Source organism: Haliotis asinina, chromosome 3 (assembly GCF_037392515.1).
Source record: "Haliotis asinina isolate JCU_RB_2024 chromosome 3, JCU_Hal_asi_v2, whole genome shotgun sequence".
In the NCBI taxonomy this organism is placed as follows: Eukaryota; Metazoa; Mollusca; class Gastropoda; order Lepetellida; family Haliotidae; genus Haliotis; species Haliotis asinina.
In genome coordinates, this window is record NC_090282.1 from 62,677,158 (window position 1) to 62,694,426 (window position 17,269).

The 17,269-nt window shown below is 36.9% G+C and overlaps 2 protein-coding genes across 2 annotated transcripts in view; one reads left to right on the forward strand and one right to left on the reverse strand.

The window, feature by feature from the left end:
• Positions 1-6,778, forward strand: part of LOC137278296 (deleted in malignant brain tumors 1 protein-like) — an 84,555-nt gene extending 77,777 nt beyond the window's left edge. Inside the window, exon 34 of the mRNA XM_067810543.1 lies at positions 417-6,778. Within this exon, the coding sequence (XP_067666644.1) occupies positions 417-1,231 (815 nt within the window). The 3' untranslated portion in view covers positions 1,232-6,778. The remainder of the gene's footprint in view (positions 1-416) is intronic.
• Positions 6,779-7,225: 447 nt separating this feature from the next.
• On the reverse strand, positions 7,226-17,130 carry LOC137276974 (cilia- and flagella-associated protein 161-like). Its single transcript, XM_067808626.1, has 7 exons — positions 16,974-17,130; positions 14,665-14,754; positions 13,026-13,225; positions 12,065-12,143; positions 10,708-10,866; positions 8,763-8,836; positions 7,226-8,012 (listed from the first exon to the last, which is right to left on the reverse strand). The coding sequence occupies exons 1-7, from the start codon at positions 17,040-17,042 to the stop codon at positions 7,817-7,819; spliced, it is 867 nt and encodes a 288-aa protein (XP_067664727.1). The 5' UTR covers positions 17,043-17,130; the 3' UTR covers positions 7,226-7,816.
• Between the last annotated feature and the right edge of the window lie 139 nt (positions 17,131-17,269).

Consider the following 17,269-nt stretch of genomic DNA (forward strand, 5'->3'; position numbering starts at 1 on the left):
TATATGCTCATGGTGTTGATCACTGGATTGTCTGTCCAACCTTGATTATTCACAGACTTATGCCATACAGCTGGAATATTGCTGAATGCAGCATGAAACAACAAGCAGACTGATTTTACATTATTTTGGTCAAAACATCTTTTAATGTGATATGTATTGGTAAGAGCATATGAAAGTATATGAAAGGAAAACTGATGATGTCCCTCTACTCTGACTTCTAACTGCCTTAGAGGATAGTATGGCATCAAAACTGTTTATCTATTGTTGTGAATCGTATTTCAGGACATAAGTATGTCAGGAAGGCTATTCTTTGGGTAAAACCTGGAAACATTGAAAATGATTCTTATCTTTCAATCAGTCCTGATTTGTCCTTGTTTAATCCTTGTGGCATTACAGCTCTGAAATCTTATTTTCAGATTCAACCACCCCTCGAACGACATTACCTGTTACTACATCCTCTGTGTCAACAGTCAGCACAACAACAACTATGTCGACGACAACATCACCAACATCAACAACTACTTCCGCCACTACAACATCTACTACTACTCCCTCAACCACAATGGAACGTGTTACTAGCTCAGTTCCACCATCTTCTACATCACCACCAACCACTTCAACTTCTGCAACAACGTCTACAACTACAACAACACCATCAACAACAACCACTATCAGCACATCCACAATGTCAACTTCAGTTGTTCAGAGTTCATCAACAACAACAACAAAAACACCAACTACAGAGACCACCACGTCATCGACAACAACGCTGAAAATAGGAGGCCATCACCAAAAACCATCAAAGAATATTGTTGTTGCTGTTGTGGTGCCGATAGTATTACTAATTATTATCATAACTATAATCGCTGTTGTGTTATGGCGTGTACGTCGTCATCCCAAGTCTCATTTTGCACATGAACGTTTCCACGATGACATAATAGAACAGACTCATGATGGGAGCATCGCCATGAGAAATCAACTGTATGATATGAACATGTCCAATGGGGAAACGGCTGATCCAATGAGTGACACCACCAAATATCTGGCCGAAGATTCCGAAATTTCAATAGAGGGCAACGGATATGCCCATTTCTCAAAGGCCCCGACCCATTCGGAGGAAGACTCTGGGGGATTTTCTAACCCCCTCTATGCAGTTATGAAAGATCCCACAGCTACGTCCAGTCCAGCTGAGCTTACTCTTGAGGCAGATATAAATGCCTCCGATACGTAATGGCGATACGGAAGAAGAAATCGTGTATGAAACGCAGTCCCCTCGAAACACATATCAGTGTGATCACATTCTGATGAACTGTGATCCTGGTTCTCATAGACAATACAAGGTTAGATCCAGTCATGTGATATAAACTATTACAAGCTTATTTCTTTGTATGTGCAACTTGGGTGTATTGTAATAATTACGATCATTATCAGTGTTCGTGGCATGTTATGTAAGAGTGTGTGCAGAAATAAAAGTATCATTATGTATTCCAAACATTTTGCGTGTGACATTTTCATTACAATCCTGAATAATTTCTAAATTTATTGTTTTTCTATATGGTGCTGTTTTAAGGTACTTTTTAAAATGTAGTAGATCAGAATCGTGGCATCCAAAACTCGCACACAAAATATTTTTTGCATGTTATATATTTTGCGTGACAAATGCAGGATTCTGTGTTAATGCGAACACTGATTATTATCATGAACGGATAATAAAGTAACAAGTAACAACAAGTGATAGCATAAGCCAGAAGTTATTTATCTTGGGAAATCGGGTTTATTTGCTTTGTTACTTTGAAATGTGTGAAAAATACTCTTGCCAAACATAAACACCATATCATTGTTGTATGTTTGGACTCTGTTTATGTGTTTACGACATGAATTTTCAATTTTCGTTTCCGCGCCTTAATAGAAAGACCGTCTCTTCATAGCATATTATGTCCATAATTTTATGGGATATTAATATATACACAAACGTCCATTTTTTTTTCATTGAAATGCTTATATTTTTATATATCACTGTTGTAACCTGTCTTGTGTATTTCGTTCCCTCTTTGCACTCAATGCACATCAGTGTTTATTAAATCCACCTCTATATCTCAAGCATGATGGCAAATCAGACCTCATATATATGCATTGGGGACTTTGTTGGACACACACCAAACTGGCCAAAGTCAATTGATAGATATACTACATGAAGGAAATCACAATTTAAATGCAAGTAATACACAGTAGGATCTAGAGAGACCCTTTTTTCAGACACGTTGGAGGAAGTGGGGCAGCCCAGTGGTCTAAATATCCGCCTTTCATTCCAAAGGTTAGGTTGGGCACAATGTGTGAAACCCATTTCTGGTGTCCTCTGCTATGGTATTGCTGGAATAATGAACTCTCTCCCATGTGACAGGCTGTGAAGTAACTGAAATATTGTTGAAAGCAGCGTAAAACCTAACTCACTCACATAAATCCAAGAGTATTTTCATAGGTTTCTCTGCACCTAACCGATATTCATGGGATTCACCAACGTGTTAAATCTGAGATTACTGTCCCAATCCACAAAGTGTTCTTGGCGCTACAACTTTCATAAGTCTTTGATAAACGATAGAGTTACGACAGGTCGTTTTTTCATGAATGCTGTCTGGATCGGGACCCTGTATTACTTAGTGTTTTCTTTCCACGTGAAGCCTACCTCCCACCATGTAATAGAAATACTGGCAGGTGTGATCACTCACTCTCCACACGTTAAGTCATCATTCATAATTTATGGCTGGGAGAGGTGATGACGATTTTTATGGAGAAGCATGTACAACGTGAATGACCCCGCAAAAATTTATGTTCTAAGGAAATGACACCATATTCCACTTCAACCCTCCTACTCAACACCCCCTGCATGTCATTACAAAGTCAATGACACGCACACACGCACATGCACATACACACACACACAATGAAGAGAATAATTTTAATACCACAATATCAGAAAATTAGTGCCAGAAAATATTTTTGGGGAAAAGTATTTTTGAAAGCTAAGTTCATGGTCATGGCCTGGTGTGTCCTTCCATCTGTTGGTGTAAGTTTGTAATGAACATTTTTGTTCTTGTATAGATTTTCTCTAGGCCATTTAATTTGCAATTGCTTTTGGGTGTAAAATTTACTAAAATTTACAATGTTGTCATTCCAAGTTTTTTTTCCATTTTTGGATCAGCCTGATAACAAACAATCTATCAAGTTCCTTGAATTACAAATTCAAACTTTCATTTCTTTGCTTCATATGTTTTGCTGGCAGTAGATTTTGCAGATTAATATTTCAGCAATAATGTAGTCATATTTTTGTATATATGATGTAAATGACATTACATATATTTGCTAACCCAAACAACATGTGATAAATGTACATATACCATTCTCAGTTGATTAACATGGATACCTTGTTTATCCAGTCATGGAATGAACCCTAACTTCAGGAGTCTGGATTAATAAGGTCTCATTGTTGACAGTGGTTAAATATTCCCGCACCTATTAAATCTACAGTATATATATACATATATATATATATATATAAATCTATGCAGGTGTGTATGTAACAGATGTGTAATTAAACTGCAATTTTGTATAAAAATAAACAGAGGCTTGTATCTATGTGATTCTATTTTTACTTTATTTGCATATTCATCTCGAACACATTCCATAGTTGTAGCTGTGCAGTAAGTATTTGTGTTGTTTTATGCAATTAACTTGTTTAATAACCCTATTCTGTGTTTTATACAACCAAATTTCATTTTGTTTTGTACAAGAATCTGTTTTCAATGCAATGAAATTTTGTTACATACAACCCGAATCTGTGTTATAGAGACAGGTTTTGTGTTGTTTCATAAAACCAGATTTGTATGGAAATAATGACTATACACTGTATTCTCTGACATATTGTGATAATGCTGTTGACATTTCCAGTTTTTTTGCTGATACACTGTATTTTACTGACCTTTTTGTGCATTGTTTTTTCTTTCACAAAACAGAACAGGTATTGAAAAAATCTAAGGACAAAACCATTGCAGAAGGAAGCTAAGATAAACAGTCATTGTGGCAAAGGCACTACCACAACATAGCGCTTTGAATGAAACGTCGGACAGGAAAATTATGTATTTGTTAGTGGTGGTCTGTTTATTAGAAATAATCAAAGATTGGTCACTGTGACTTAACAATCAAGCAATTGATCATGTTTTCTCAAAATTAAACACAAACAATTTTTAAACACTTGTTTGCATAAACAATTAACAATATTTATTACAAGGATGGTTTTGTATGTTACATTTCATGAGTACTACGAGCTTGTTAGTCAATATTGAATTTATCCTGAACGCCCCAGAAAATCTATGTTCTTAACATGGTAGCAATCCTGTTTAAATGTAAGATATTCAAAACGCTCTATTGTTTCTAAAACAAATATTGTCACAATCTGAAAAACAAATTCAGTAACCCAGTCTAGTCTTATATCTGTTATGACTCGATACAGCACCTTTAAGACGTGTGCATGCTTTCAAACTTTATCTTTCAATTCAAGGTTTGTATGCAATGTTGAAATCATGCAGGGGGGGACAACTCTGTTTTATAGGTGTTTTGTTTTGTGATATGATTGCTTGTCCAATGATTAGTTATATTTTTAATAAGTGAACAGAGGACAAAATGTATTCATGTCCTAAAGATCCAGTCTATGTTACTGAATAATCATATTAACAATCATCACTGGTTATAAGGAACTCTAAATGAGCTATGTCAGGACGTTAAATAATATACTGAGAATATAAAGTTAAGCGCCATCCAGTATATTATGCCAATATAGGTTGTCTGATTGGAATTTCAGGAAAAAAACAAGTATCATAATTTTGTTCAGTAGTTTAAGTTTAAAAACAGACTCGTGAAGATCCAGGGTGGAAAGGTCTTCATCAACCCATGCTCATGCTGTTGATCACTGAATTGTCTGGTCCCGACTCAAATTTTTTTAAAGACTGCCGTCTTATAGTTGGAGTATTGCTGAGTTCAGAGGAAACTTTAATCACTCACTTAAAAACAAAACCGTTATTGAAATTGTCTTTTACTTTAAACAGGATGTATACGCTTTAGGAAAGCATGCGTTTTGTTTTCCTCGAAATAGATTACATCCATTTGAAAAGTGAAAATCACAAATGACTTTTATATGGTCATGATTGTCATTTTTAACAGGTGAAACCTAAGTTTAATATGAATAGCAATACTGTTGTTATTTTGCTTTAAAAAGTAGTACCATCACATCTGTAACATTTTTTTCCTTTAATTGTAAATGCAAATGATAATGATATCCCTAAATCATGAACCTTCTCGAAATATGGATTGGTCTTCCCATTTATTTTAGCCTAACGTTTCCACATCATAACATCCCTTTGTCTTGAATAGGTTGGCACTTAAATTTTTTATTCTCAGTATATATAAAGTATGATATAACACTGACTACCACTCCATTGTGATAATTCTTTCATTCGCTCCTTGTCCAGAATGTTCAAATTTTCTTGTTATCGATAGGTATGAAGTGTAGCTGAATGATTCCTTCATGGGGCCAGTTTTAAATAGCTTTTGTTTTTACATGCCAGCAACAGGCCGTCATGAAGGCATAATGTTGAGGCGTGGTGGGGTAGCCTTTGGTCACTTGTCATGCCAAAGACCCAGGTCCGATACCCTACATGCAATAACATGTGAAGCCCATTTCTGGTGTCCCCTGCTGTGATATTGCTTGAACATTGTTAAAAGCATTGTAAGACCATACTCACTCGTAATGTTAAATAGAAATTACAGTCAACATTTTGTTATTACTTAAAACAGGGAGCTGCCTTGAAATATGCTGAACTTATTGGTACCTAGTTGCACAGACCAAAGTAGCTAAAACAACGTATGCTGATTTTGCATTCTTTTGAAACTGACACCCATTTTACTTTTGTGTAAGCGCAATTGTGTCGTTAGTACATTCTTAACAGTGATTGCAGCTGGGACATGTTCATATTCATGCCTGCAGTTAAAAATGATACATTCTTACAATAAGTTCAAACGCTGCTTTGTGTTGTTGGGCTAAATACTTACGTTTTTCCTTGATCTAATGACACATACATCTCTTTAATGGACATGTGTCATCCTACAGTTGGTCGGCCAGTGGTGCTTTTCTGAAGAGAGACTACATTTGGGCAGATTGTAATTTATAGGGAAACTGATTTATCACCCAATTTTTGTTATGTTCAGTTTTTGGGGGTTTTTTTTAGAGTATTGGTCTGAAAGTTAAACAGTAAATCTAATCTCGAATTTCTAACATTTAAGGGGAACTGAACCACAGAATAGCAATTAATTATATTGAATTAATTAATGATGTATTCACAAACAGGACATGTTCTTCAATAAATGTGATTTCAGCTTTTATGAAAATATAACTAAAAGTAATAAAAAATATTGACATGTAAAATTTATATAAGTTTAAAAGTTATTTGGCTATGCCTATAGTTTCACCTATACCTAATTCTGTGCTTGACATAAATGTTTGTTTTGCATAGAGTGTTTGAAATTGGCATCGTCAAACCAATGTACAACCATCCGCTTACTGAACACTTCTTTGTTGCCTACATGTCAGAGAAGATTATCGATCAGTCTTGTATAGGCTGAATGGCAATGACGTATTTGTACAATGTGTATATTTTGAGAATTTTGTATAATTGAAATCATCTCGGGTAAATGAACAGATTAAACTTCATATATCATGTGAATAGTTTTGCTTGTGTGTTGTTGTCTTTGAGTAGCAACTAGCTGGGACGTGTAACAAAGGAAAATCGGAAGGCTTGGAAGATGTGATTCTGGAATGCTCCTTGTGGATTGGGGATTAGAATAGTGCCAAGTCAATCACAATGGTGTTGAGTGGGATAAAGTGGCTCACATAGGTTGATTGCACATTCATACTCTGGATCAGAAAATCAAGTGACCTATAGTGCCATCATATTAAATGTATACTATGCCCTGATTTATATTCTGCTTGGTGTTGGAGGAACCTTCACAGTGATGGGCCGTACATTTCGCTCTGCGCTGCAAGGGAGTTTTGCATTCAAACTAACAATCAGCAGATTTCTACAAACCCAAGGGACTCCTTTCTGCACGGTAAAGTCCTTCACCTCTGGTGCCTGGTGACATTTATTATCAGATGTCAAAAAAAGACAAACATGACTTTATTTTGATGTATGTTTTATACATATATGTACATATATTTAAACATGATATAACAAGCAGGCAGAATGTTGTACATACCAGAGAGACAAACACTCCCGCCATATTAAAGGGACATAACTCAACACATTCTGAGGTCTGATTTTACATACACATGTATGTTGATCCCACGTCTGCTCTGAATGTAGCTGTATTTCACTGGCATCTATTCACACAATCGTGACACAAATTCAAAAGTAATGTCTATGGAATAAAATGCAAGAGGTAAATGAAAAAGGTACAGAACAAATTAAGATAATATGTAAATACAGATGTTAAAACTAATTAAAGTGGTCACAGGAGTAGGACAATTTCCCCAACCCATGCACCATGAAAATGGCACTTCCCTATTTAATCTGTAATTATGTCATTCTTTACATACAAAACACACAAATTGTTCTCTTAAACAGGTTTTGAAAACTGTCACTAGAAATAGTTGTAATATTTACATAGACTGCCTGTTGCATGCCATTCTGAACTGATTTTCATAAAAATGAAATGAAACTGAAAATCTGTCACTATCTTTGTGTTTTGTGGTTCCCTGTGCTGGAAGTCAGTTGTTCTGCTCTGCACTGGCTGATGTGGGAGGACTGCCTTCCGAAGTTACATTGCTGGTTTCCTTGGCAACAGGATAAACATCATTTCCTGGCATGCATAGTTTGAATGTCCACTTGTTGACATCTTCTTCAGCTTTGTGGGAGTTGAGAAAGGTGTGACAGGAAATCTCATATTCACGGCCCATAGGGGTTCTGTTGAAAAAGTTGATGAAGGTATTATACAAGACGCACAAGATGTGTGACAACCAGTTTTCAAAATATTTTTCGAAGAATCTATTTCAGATCACATATAAGGATACATTAAGGATACATCAAATACTATAAAAGAAGCATAAGTTGCAGGGTGTTTCCTGGGCTGAAGCGGGAAGGTTTGCCTGAGTTTAGTAAAGAGGAGTAATGGGCGGTATGAAAGCAAAGTATAATCCAGGTGTGAGTGGAGACAGTAAAGTGTCATCAAGGGGGGGGTGGAGACAGTAAAGTGTCGTCAAGGGGTGGGTGGAGACAGTAAATTGTCATCAGGTGCTAAGATGAGAAGGTAAAGTGTCATCAAGGGCTCAGAAAAGACAGTAAAGTGTCGTCAAGGGCTGACATTAGACAGTAAAGTGTCATCTAGGGTTAAGATGAGAAAGTAAAGTGTCATCAAGGGCTGAGAAAACAGTAAAGTGTCATCAAGGACTGAGATTAGAAAGTAAAGTGTCATCAAGGGCTAAAATGAGAAAGTAAAGTCACACTGTCATCAGTAAATAGTGTTCAAAAGCTGAAATTGTAATTTGAGAAAACAAATTAGAAACATGGCAAACCTCTTGGCCACATGAACAAAGATGTAACTGAAATTATGTACCATGCACTATGCTATCTGCCACATTCTGCCGTGATTCAGAAACACAAGAAAAGAGCCATATTTTTAACACATGTTTAAACAGATAAACAACAATAATTTACCCGATAAGGAAGGCCTGCTCGACAGCCAGATTCTGATTTGTCTTGCAGTGGGTGATGATTACTAAGTCGTTTGCCTGCAACAAAATTACTTCCAATTCAAACACCAAACATGTCAAAGGGTTTGCCAATACTTTTATCAGACAACTGCATCTATCATCTTAATGTTAAATATTATTGTGTTTTCAATTTTGTATGTGTTTCATTCAGTGTTTAAAGACCTGAAATTTGATTTGGAAAAAAATGCAGTGGGTCAAAGCATTAGACAAAAATCAATGAGAGTTACCTCCCTTTGATCAGTAAAATCTGAACACTTTCTTTACCTTCTTGACAGTCTCAGACACTTTCACACAATGCATGAATGTATGGCAGGCATATCTTACAAAAGAAACTCATCAATTGTCTTTGTATAATTGAGGACAACATTGGTTAAAGGTCACATGCAAAACACACAACTTTGCATATTCTGATACCTTTCGGTATGCACTTCCCAAAACAAATCATCAAAAATCCCAATTCAACCTATAAAGCTGGAAAAAAGCGATGGAAAAAAAGCCCACGAAATCGGAGTTCAAATGATTCACTAGATTTCCCCCAGCACTGGGGGGAAAAAGTGGTTTCAACAGCTGTGCTGCGTCCACAGTGAATAGGTTCACGTAGCTTGAAACAGTATGCATGCCCGTGGTATGAGGTCATGATCAGTAGTCTAATCTTGGATGTGTACACAAACAAGTAAATAATCTACTTGTTACATAAAAAAAACTTGTTGATTGTGGTAAGCAGCCTCTGTCATAGAGAAAGCTCATTGTCTGGTTTATTGGCACCTATAGAGACAATATGCAATACACAGCTTCAATCATTGACCACATGCAATTTGAACTTAACACCTGTCAGGTTATACACCATAAACAAAATAAATCGATTTATGACTTGTGCACCTGAGTCCTGTCTCTGCTACATTATGTAATTAGGCAGGTGTGATACATGTCCACAGGACATGTTTTTATGCCTGTGGGTTGCAAACAAACAACGTCCATTTCTCTCGGAGGACTGGATCTGACGGAAACTGGTGCAAACTCTCGTCAGTTTCAACTCCTGCTTTGTACTTGGATGAATGACAGTTTGCAGGCACACAGTAGTTCACCATCAGTACTGAGATGATTTGTGATTGGATCAAATGCAAATTCAGAGAACATGTATTTACAAAACCCATCATCTCTAAATACATTCTTTAAGGATAACAACTTCTTATATAATTTTGTTTGACAACAGTATATGAATCCATACTGAAACGAGGCATCATTGGTACAATAAAAGAAGTTGTTATCCATAAAGAATCCTACTTTCTTGTGACTCGCCATACTTCTAAAATACCTATCAAACAGATCATCTTTCTGTACACACAATGAGCCCTCAGCGTATCAGTAAATGAACCAGCCAATGAAGCCGTTGTTACACTTGAGTCCACAGCCACCCACTAGGACTGTCTTCGGTCTGCCGAGGGCTTCGTTTCGATTGAGGTAAGCCCAAGTGCAAAATATTGCACTTTTGAATCGCGATTGTACGCTAAAAATTTTGTTTATTTGTTTTTTTACAAGCAGCAGTGTATATAAAATGTCATGAATAAGTGATAATTGTGTTTTAATTATGTTTGATTTTTTGGTTGCATGTGACCTTTGACAAGGGTTCAGGAGGAAACTGGAATATATACAGATGGGAACAAATATGGGAAGATCACTTCAGGGCAGTGTTCCCTTATCTATTTCGCAGATTTCCTCCCTCAGCACTACTCAAAACTGGTGATGAAAACTGAAAATACTAAAGGAACAAATGAAGATTCCTCTGTTCATTATTTGATTCTCTCAATATGTATTAAATTTATATAATGATATCAAACATATGAAATGCAAAACTTATGACAATTATTACAAGAGACATATGTACTCACTGGAACAGGTGCCCCTTCAAACTCCATCCTGAGCCTTGGGTCATGAAACTTGACCTGCCACTGTGTTAGGTAGGAGGCCTCAGACACTAGAGATACCTGCTGATGGCGAGACTTCTTGGCACATTTCCCAAATGAAACCTGGTCACTGTGAAGCAGCAGCTGAAAGTGTTGAGTTAGCATTACAAACAGATTCTATGTGGTGGTAACGGTGCCTGTGGACATGTCATCTTCCATTTCCTTAGAAAACTATATCAAAGTATCACTACTGGCAAATAAGGATAAGCTGAGCACGACCTGACAACTGACTTGTATTAGCATATATGAGTGCCACCCACTGGCACTTCCCATTGTGAGCAAAGGGGCCACAGGTTGTCCGGAATCAAGTATAGTGTATTATCGACTTTACAGATGTGTGAGTCTTATGAGCAAGGCGTGTGCAGCTACGTGTGGAATCAGTTTCATCTTCATGCACTGCATGTGCACTAGCCTACATCTGCTCTATCTTTCACAAGCCATATGGCCATGCTCATTCCCATGCACTGCCTGCTTCACATAAACGCGTTCTCTGCACCATTCGAACTTATCCTTCTTAGCCACTAGTCTACACCAGTGAGGCTGAAAGCGTTGCTGTCAGCACAGTTACTATAAATATGTACCCCACGTATGTTTGTCGTATGTTTGTGTACACTGAAATGTACCCTGAAAAAGTCAAAACACGGAAACATACCCAGCACCCTATACAGGGAATGAATCCACTTTCCTTTCTGCAACCCAAACCAAAACGTATCTTTGTTAGTTTGTATGTTCGTTTCACATACAGTGCAGCATCCAATACAACAGTATGGCAGTTCCGATCAAGAAAAAGTCAAAATGGACTTGTCCCAGGGAACATTTCTGGAATCTGATTTTGGATTGAGTGTATTCCTGTATGCAGAAACATACCTGGGACATATCTGTAGTACGGTCTGCACAGGCAGCAACCCCTTCAGTAAGTCATCATAAGTGGCTGAGCAACCAAATTGTCTCCTATGGTCTGTCTCAGCAGCTATTTATATTTTCGCTAAGTTTTCCCAATTTTACATGCAACCATGCATTTCAGTATATCATATTGCACATCCCACTGAAGGCCGAGTTTAGCAAGTGTGGGTTATTTTGACATATGCTATTTGCTGTTGTGTAAATTTTAGGGATTCAGAATAACAGACTAAAACCAGGGGTTTTTTTCTATTTCCGACAGTACTCAGATTGCACCTGCTGTTTTTTTTTTCATGCATGCCAGTGTGTACCTCAGGCATCAGAAACTTTAAATGCACGGCCACTTCTTTTAACAGACTGAAATGTAGTTCAAAAGACTTACATTCCCTGCTTCATCAACAGTAGACAGGTGGAAAGCTTGACCATATTTCAGAGGCTGACCATCTGCAGAACCATCCACACTGAAACAGCACATACATGTTTAGAACTCATGGTGTTGTCCATGTCTTAACCCAGAGACTCATGCCCTTTTTATAGGAGAAAACAGGCCTCCAAGGTTTTGGTAGACAATGTAAAACCTGAGGGATTTCCCAATCCTGATGTTTTTCTGTAACATATATAGCGTCAGTGATAGATAATTGCAATGTAGATGATCATTTAATGTACCTACATAACAGTAATTGAAGCGCACATAAAATCAGTTTAATGACAGTAACTATAAACAGATAATTCACCCCCACTTCCTTCATCAGCACTTTGAGCTTAATCTTGAAAAATATTTTTTAATTGATTCCAAATGGTCATACATCATTTGAACGTTGATGTTCATATAGAGTTAGGAAAAGATAACTGTACAAAGTAAAACCTGTGAAGAGGTCTTACTAACGAAAGGTAAAACCTGGGAAGAGGTCTTTCTAGGGAAACATAAAACCCGCAAAACAAAAATCTCAAATGCAGTTATTCTGGGAAAACAAGAGATGACCTAATATATAGTAAGAAGCACACTTCAAGTTTATATTTATGTTATCAGGGATCCCTCGATTCAAACTCCATATGAACAGCCTTAAAATACTCCAGGGCACTTCTGAACATGACTACAATTAAAAGTCAAAATAATACATGTAATGATGATGATGATTATGAAAATGAATATGAAAATGATGATGATGATGATGATGATGATGATGATGATGATGATGATGATGCAGACTCATTTAAGTCTTCTTACCCTTACTTGCCTTACATCATGCCAAATGTCAGATCTGTAATATGTCAAACGCCAGTGACGCAAAATATACACAGTACTTCTAGAAACCCAGTGTGCCCCCAGAGGCTTGTCTCACCTCTTGATAACAAACACTGATCGCAGGACAGACTCTGTGTTCCTGGAACCAGTTATATCCATGGAATTGGCAGCCAAAACACACTGGTCCCGAGGATTAACGCCAGATGAGTATTTGGTTCTGTCTGCTGCCTCTGGGCATGTCAGCATCACAACATCTCCGAAGTGGACCCATCCATCACGTGATACACTCAGGTCTCTCTGGAAGTTGTGTTAGCAATGATCAAGTTTATTCCCAAAGTTTGTGTCTCTGCAACACTGTCACATAACAATATAGACCCCTACAAAACTATAGTGACAACTGTAGATGTTTTTGACAAATAATAAGTGTAAAATTAAAGACCTGATTAAATTGTTTTCAAAACTAAGAATCTAAAATTTGTGTCTTTGTTTACCTTTTTATTACAATATTTGAAATCATCACAGTTAAGTTTGACCAAGTTTATTTCTTGTCCTAAATTTTACAAACATTTAGTTTTAAACATTGCTTGGTCAACATGACCGACCCCTATGGGCTTCAGAGATCCTGGTGAAATTATTGGGAGGGGTAGGTTGTGCGTCATGACATATGACTAGTAGTTGGCAACTGGCTAAAATGTCATAATTGATGACTGGTTCATTACAACCAATCAATCATTGGAAACAATTGGTCAGCATCATTCATTAAATATTCCTAGCTATGTTTGTTAATACCTAATGAACAAAAAAAATAGTTTTTTCGGGGTTTTCGCAAAACTGCACAAAGTGCACTTGCAAATTTTACACTTTGAAGGATGACTGGTATCTCAGAGGGGCCAAAATGCAGACAAACAAAAATCAAAATGTAATGGGTTAGGTCACATATTGACTAAAATAAGTTTCAACAGAAATACAAACAAAAATATTTTAAGAAAGGATTTCCAGTCAAACAGAATTTAACCCAAAAAGCATCATCCAACTTAAGTTTGAGAGTGTGGTCATGCCACTAACACCAATTTTAGAGCTGTCAAACTGTTGTTGACAAATAGGATCGGTCTCCATTCTCATCAACTATTCCATCAAATTTTCCATGCAGTTAAACATGTGAAATGTTATCAAACTCATGTTGTTCAGAAACAAACAATGGCAGTCAATGAAACTGTCACTTTATGTTTTGGTCATCTGTTCATGGTGCTCAAATGACAGAAAAGTCTAACAGCATGTGTTTGAAATGTTAAAACGTGAGTTTGACAACTTTTAAAATTTTAACATGTGTAGTCAAAAGTTAGTTTGTCATGTGAAGGCCACTTTAATCTCATACCCATTCAGATGATCTCCACTTGAGCCATTCTGCAGTGATGGCCAAAAACTGACTCAAAAATTATTATTTGGGGGCCAAACAGTAGAATTAATTTTTCCAAAAAATGTTCATATTGAATGAAAACATTAAATATACAGCAGTAAGTATCCACATATAGCTTGAAAATGATTAAAATATGGTTGAAATTTATTGTGTATGGTACATATGCTATCTGATAATTTATTTCAAAGTATTTTTGGAAAATTCATATATTTTACTGCTATCATAGTCGTGTAATTCGTGTTGTTGTTTCGTAACAAATACGTTAAAATCATATGGGTTGCCATCTCTGCTTCTGATGAAAGAGCGTGTTGCTACTTACCTTCTGAAGTAATGTTGCTCCAAGACTGTGAGATTGCTGAATGAGAAGTTGGCCATTCTTCCTTCTCTCAAGGAATTCCTTCAGGGTGTCCTGAAACAAGAGGTCAGTAAGACCAACATTTGCAATGGTGCAACAATTTTGCGAGGTCACCATGCCAAAGGCATCCCCAAATTACTGGTGTGTAACAATTTATATCCCAAAATATACTTCTTTAATGTGATTCTTTCTTTTTGTAGGAGAATCTTAACCCTGAATCATTTGTTTTTAAATTTCAGACATCAAAACTGAGATATTGATGGGATATAGGCAACAGGGAACTGCGAATCTTATCCTATTCATAGCAAATGTAGAAGCAACAACAATGAAGCATGATGATAGCATAATAATATCTCTAAAATAGTGAGTGAGTGAGTGAGTGAGTGAGTGAGTGAGTGAGTGAGTGAGTGAGTGAGTGAGTGAGTGAGTGAGTGAGTGAAGCATAAAGAGCAAATGCTTTAACAACGAGGCTACCTTTCTGCCTCTTGCAATCACCCCAATCGTTAGCAGAGGTCACCTTGTTTTCAAACCAAAAGGGTAACTGAGGGAAAATTGAATTCAAGAAATGAACAAGAAATGTTTGCTTGACTAGCATTTTGGAAGATGCTATGTGATGAACATAAAGAATTTTCTGGATTTCATCTTCTTTTTATCCTTTGACATATCATTTTGAAGCTTGTTTTATCCCATCATCAGCCGAAACATGATGGGTTCGAACAGGTTTCAAAATGTAGTTTCAAAGAATAAATAGAAAATAAAATTCAGAAAATTCTTTATGTTACAGAAATGTATGACTGGACCAGGTGAGAAATATGTAAATGCAGTTTACATCCCAGTATCCTCGGTTTGTGCTATATGTTCAATGTTGTCATCAATAGACATAAACTTATCAGCTTGTTATGAAGACCTTTTCATGACGCTCTTCATTGATGCAAGGCAACCAAATGAAAATCACTCTGCCATTTGGATGAGTGGACTAGTCCTGTTGCTGCAAGCCTCAAACAAGACACTGAATTGCTTGTACTAATGTATATTTGCAACCCACCCTAATCTCTCCCTCCTAACCCCACCTCCCCCTAACCCCCACTCCCACAAACTTTTAATTTACCTGTCCAGGTTTCATGCGAACAAGCTTATGTTGCAATCACCCACATTGTTATAACATTATGATGCTATGAAAACACACACACACAACACACATACACAACACAACACACACACACACACAAGCACACACACAACACACAACACACACACACACACACACACACACACACACACACACACACACACACACAACACAACACAACACAACACAACACAACACAACACAACACAACACAACACACTGTTACATTCCCATGCATATCACGCATTTTCTATCGTTAAGCCGCCACTTTTATCAAAGCAATCTCAAAGTTTCGCCGGACATGATGTCATATGTTTTCCGATCTTTAGCAATGTTGTGATAGTATGAGATGCCCCTTGTATCAAAAACTCGCACTATACAGTCAAACATTTCAGATTGCAGAAATAATAATGAATTTCCCTTTCTGATTTGCTCTAAAACAGTTTTAGCTGTAGCCTAGAACAATACACCTCTGGAAGTAGATTTCCCATGTTAGTTATTGTGGTGATTACCTTAAGAGATGGAAAGTCATAGGATTCCCCATTCAGCTACACCTTATCATCATTATCTAGAGCCTAATGATTACATTGCCAGTATCTGTTTTTTTCGCGTTGATTCCTTTCAAGAGGCAAAATAATTTAAACAGCACTAGTATCTGTTCGGAAATGAATTTTGCAATTCAATTCTGATTTTACATAATCAATTTGGCCATTTTGGCGTGCGATGAAAATAAATCTAGAAGCGTGGTCATATGACTAGTAACGTGATCTTGTAAGGTAGTATGAAAACCATGCAGGCGAAACATGAATGGCATCTTTGGAGTAAATATTTAGGATTTTTATGCATTTGATTATGAGGTAGATATTGCATTAATGATTCAGTAGTTAAAATCGATCTTTCGTTGATTTTTTTACTGTTCTTGAGGCATGAAACTTTAATTCATAGTACATTTATGTCCAACCAATAGTGGGGATCGTGTCGTTGACTTGCAGGATGCTTCTCATGGCTTTTCCCGCATTATCGCGCTATAAATGGGAATCATAATTGCCGATCGAAAACATATGACGATCGGAAACGTGTGACGTCGCGATATATATCTGGGTGCTTTAGCCTTAGTATCAACTAAACACGATTTAATCATTACCTCCTCTAACTGAATGTCTTCATTCCAATTGCCAACTCTGACGGACGGGTTGTATGTCCTCACGTTCATGATGATACTACTCCACGGCCTTTTCCCGAACTGGTAGATGATGCTTCAGAAGTTTACCTTGGCAACATGACAGGGCCGCAGTTAGTATGCAAAAATATGAAAACAAGTAATAAAATTGTGACATGGTATATATTGAATAACCGGGAATGATAAGGTGAATGATAAAAAAAGTCGGAAGAATCTCAAATATGAATTTTATTTTTAACTTTGCTCAAGGACACTGAATT